Genomic DNA, 3,608 nt, shown 5'->3' on the forward strand with positions numbered 1-3,608 from the left:
TTTTTTTCCTATTTTTCACATGCAAGACCAGTTCTCCACTGAGGAGAAACTCACGTGAGTCCTCATTCAATAAGAAAGCTGGACTTGAGTCCTACAAGTAAAACAGACAGTAAAGGAGGACAGAGGGAAGAGCATTTACCAGTCATGCCAAAAGGATGGAGCAGAACCATTGAACAGCAAAGGCAGAGAGGACCTTGGACAGGACTGTCACACCTGCAGCCCCATAGAAAGTGATCAGGTGAGGATCTAAAGGGCAGTGCTCAAAGGAGAAGGAAGAAGGTTGAAGGAGCAGTCCAAAATAAACAACGCTGCAAGAGCAAAGGTTGAAAGCTCACACAATCCACTGCACTGGAATGTCACCCTTACAGGTGACACAGTGCTGAGCTTGGCTTGAGAAAAAGCTCCAAGGAGTCATATAAATGAGCAAAAATGATAAAAATGCCATCACTGCACAAACCATAGGAGAAATGCTGGAGGCAGAAACGTGCTAATAGAGCAGCCTGGAAGTGAGGGGTGTAGGAGACTGACAGAGAGGACAAGAAATCAACAACCTTATGGATGGTATTTTCTCCGCAGAAGAATGGGAGCCAGAGCAGCTGTGTCTTGAATTTCCATAAGGATCAGCCTCAACACATGCCATACCATAGGCAGGTACAATTAGCTTCTGGCCAAGATTCCTACATTCCAGGATTCAGTGTTCACATGAAAAAGGCTGTGTCAAAACTGCCCAGAACAGTCTCAAACGCATCAGTGAAAGGAAACAAGCAAGAGAAATGTTTGCTGCTTAGCCAGGGGACCAAGGTAGAATGGGAGACTGCAACAGACAGGCCAGATGTACAAAGATTTGAACTGAGCTCCAGAAAGGGTGCAGGAGGCCTCCCTGACACAGGCAGGGCCCAACAGTAACACAGAGTTGGCAGGAAGCCCCCACACCGATTCACAGAATCGTACCCACCATACCCCTCCACAGGCCCCTGCAAGGCTCAGCTGTGACTGGCCTCCAGCTCAGGCTGTCCTCTCCTGCCCAGCTACAACCCTCAGCCCAAGAACCACAAGCCTCAGCACAGCTCAGCCCTGACCCCTGCCTCTAGCCATACAGCTCAGCCAGATTTTAAAAAGAACTTTACTGAAGCTCCAATATATATTATTTTTGGCCTCTAAATACCCAAGTATCAGCACCTATTCCTGGCTCTCCAGTGCTATTCTGCAACCCTCAGCAGTGAATCCTTCAGTGCTAGATTTTCTGCTTGACCCCTACAGAAGGAAGAAAAATATTCAGATGCCTCAGGCATTGCTTCAGAAGAGCAACTGCTACCATGGTGGCCACGTGCTGGAGGTGATGTCTAGTTGGTATCCATACCGTCACACTCTTCTTGGGGAGGAGATGGGGCAGTATGTTCCTCACTGTTTCGGCGCTGATAGAACAGCACATACGCAGCTTTTGTCTACCAAACAAGAAAGAAAACCATCTGAAACCACCCACACTGCTTGGTTGGAAATGCTAACTCCACAGAGGGGAATCACACTTTCAGCACCAACTCAAAATGGCCTCAGGCCAAATACTCACCACTATTTGATCTTCTGAAGCCACCGACACGCTGCTGTCGTCAAAGTAGTACCACTTGTCATTCACCTTGTTCTTTGCGTAGGCAGTGTCTGTCGGGGCAAGAAACTGCAGCTCAGTGCTGTGGGGAAGGCCACAGGTACCACACATCTGCTGTGCTGCACAGACCATGCTCAGGTCTCCTTGTGTCCATGGGAGGCCAGGAGCCAGCTTTGGCATTAACTACCTCTAGTTCACCAACATGCACATCTAGCTGGCCCTGCTAGATGATCCACATACCAGACATATCCCTGATAGCTGAGATACAGGGAAAAGAAACTTAGGGAGAAAATGACAGTGTTTTGTTCACATGCTTTGAGCCAGAGCTTTCCCAAACACACAGTTTAAGACTGCATATGCACATGAAAAGAGTTTTGTGGTGATGATGGATCTGATCTAGTGTTTGCAAGAGTCCTCACTCAAGAAGGAAGTTACAAGTCCTGTGAATGTCTGTCCCAGTCAAGACTTCTATGACTGTGATCTCCAATCTCAGAACATACCCCACTACAGCTACTACAACCCTAGTGACACATGCTGTGAGTTAAGCACATACGCTGCCAAATGGGAGTTCATCATCCTCGCACCATAAACAGCTTTTGGGTGGTTCTAGAAATGTCACCAACAGCACAGATCTGCACAGACATCTGGTACAGGGAATGCACCTGCAGATGCATTTCATCTACGCTGCAGCAATCCAGAGACAGAAAACACAGTCCTTGTGTATCAGACTTGTCATATATAACAAAGGGGTTTTTCTCCTGATTGGATGACATTTTCCCTGCTATGTCAGCCCTTGTCAGTACAGAAGTGGAGACAGTCTACTGCAAACTAGTGCCAGCTGTGCAACCAAGAGGTCCCAGGAACTACACGTTTGTGGCTTGTTTTAGAAACAGTCTGGAACAAACACAATGAAAGGAGAAAAGAAATGCTTTAAATTGCTCATGCAGCGAACAGAATTCAGGATAGGAAATGCAGAAGGCACAAGACCCAGCTTCATGACAAGGTATGCTCTCTGCTCTGTCCTTCTGACCTACAGATGACTGCTGCTTGTGAGACCTTGTCTCTACCACCACAGAAGGAATGCTGTCTCCCCACTGAACAAGGGTCTGGCCTCTGGCATGCTGCAGGGCAAGAGCTGCATCCTGGAACTGAACTGACAGCTTATGCTGAAGATGACTTATGGGGAGGTGTCCCTGCCCATGGCAGGGGGTTGTGACTAGATGATCTGTAAGGTCCATTCCAACCCCTAAAATTCTATGATTCTATGACCCTCCCCAGCAACTTACTCTCCAGTAAGTTCATTTTTACAATTTCAGGTTCAGCACTGAAAAATCTTGACTCCACTCAAAGTGGGGAATAACCATCACACACACTAGTGACTACTAAGCAGGGTCCCAGGGACTACTGCAGCTGCCCTCCCATGACCCCTCTGCCCTCATTTCCTTGTGCACAAAGGACACAGCAGCAGTTACTCACAGTGGCCTACTCCCATGGCTCCATAGTGATTGGAAACTGCAATGAGGTCATACACATATGAGCCTGCTCTTGGGTCACAGACAAACTCGGACATGTTTAAACCCCTGCAAGGAAAATTCGAAAGTGTCAGTACACCAGTAACCAGCTCTTTTCAGGCAGTGATGCAGGACACCAGTGAAGCTCTGCAGCCAGGCAACACTGGTGCAGCAGTGCTGCTCTGCTGATCAGGGGCAGGTGTTAGTGTGATGACCAGACGTTACCCCTCCCACACAGGGCAGGTCCTGGTAAACACACCAAGCACTCCCAAAAGGTTTAAAGGGAGGTGCTGAATAAAACACAGTTCAACTGTCCCTGGGTAGGCATGAAAAGTGGGATAGGAGTAGTAAGGAATATGCTTCATCCCACAGCAGGATGCTGACAAGAAGCAGCAGAGGAACAAGACAGGCTTGCATCTTGTACTTGTGCAGTTCTCAGTACTACATGTGCAGCTCTGCCAAACAAATTTGATAAAATCTTTAGTGAAGTTCTC

The 3,608-nt window shown here is 47.8% G+C and overlaps 1 protein-coding gene across 1 annotated transcript in view; it reads right to left on the bottom strand.

Moving 5' to 3' along the window:
• Positions 1-1,105: 1,105 nt before the first annotated feature.
• Positions 1,106-3,608, bottom strand: part of USP4 (ubiquitin specific peptidase 4 (proto-oncogene)) — a gene marked incomplete at its 5' end in the record, with an annotated part of 34,883 nt that continues 32,380 nt past the window's right edge. Inside the window, 3 exons of the mRNA XM_009072760.1 lie at positions 1,106-1,445; positions 1,568-1,656; positions 3,080-3,183. Coding sequence (XP_009071008.1) covers positions 1,344-1,445; positions 1,568-1,656; positions 3,080-3,183 — 295 coding nt within the window. The remainder of the gene's footprint in view (positions 1,446-1,567; positions 1,657-3,079; positions 3,184-3,608) is intronic.

Source organism: Acanthisitta chloris, unplaced genomic scaffold, assembly GCF_000695815.1.
Source record: "Acanthisitta chloris isolate BGI_N310 unplaced genomic scaffold, ASM69581v1 scaffold25984, whole genome shotgun sequence".
Classification (NCBI taxonomy): domain Eukaryota; kingdom Metazoa; phylum Chordata; class Aves; order Passeriformes; family Acanthisittidae; genus Acanthisitta; species Acanthisitta chloris.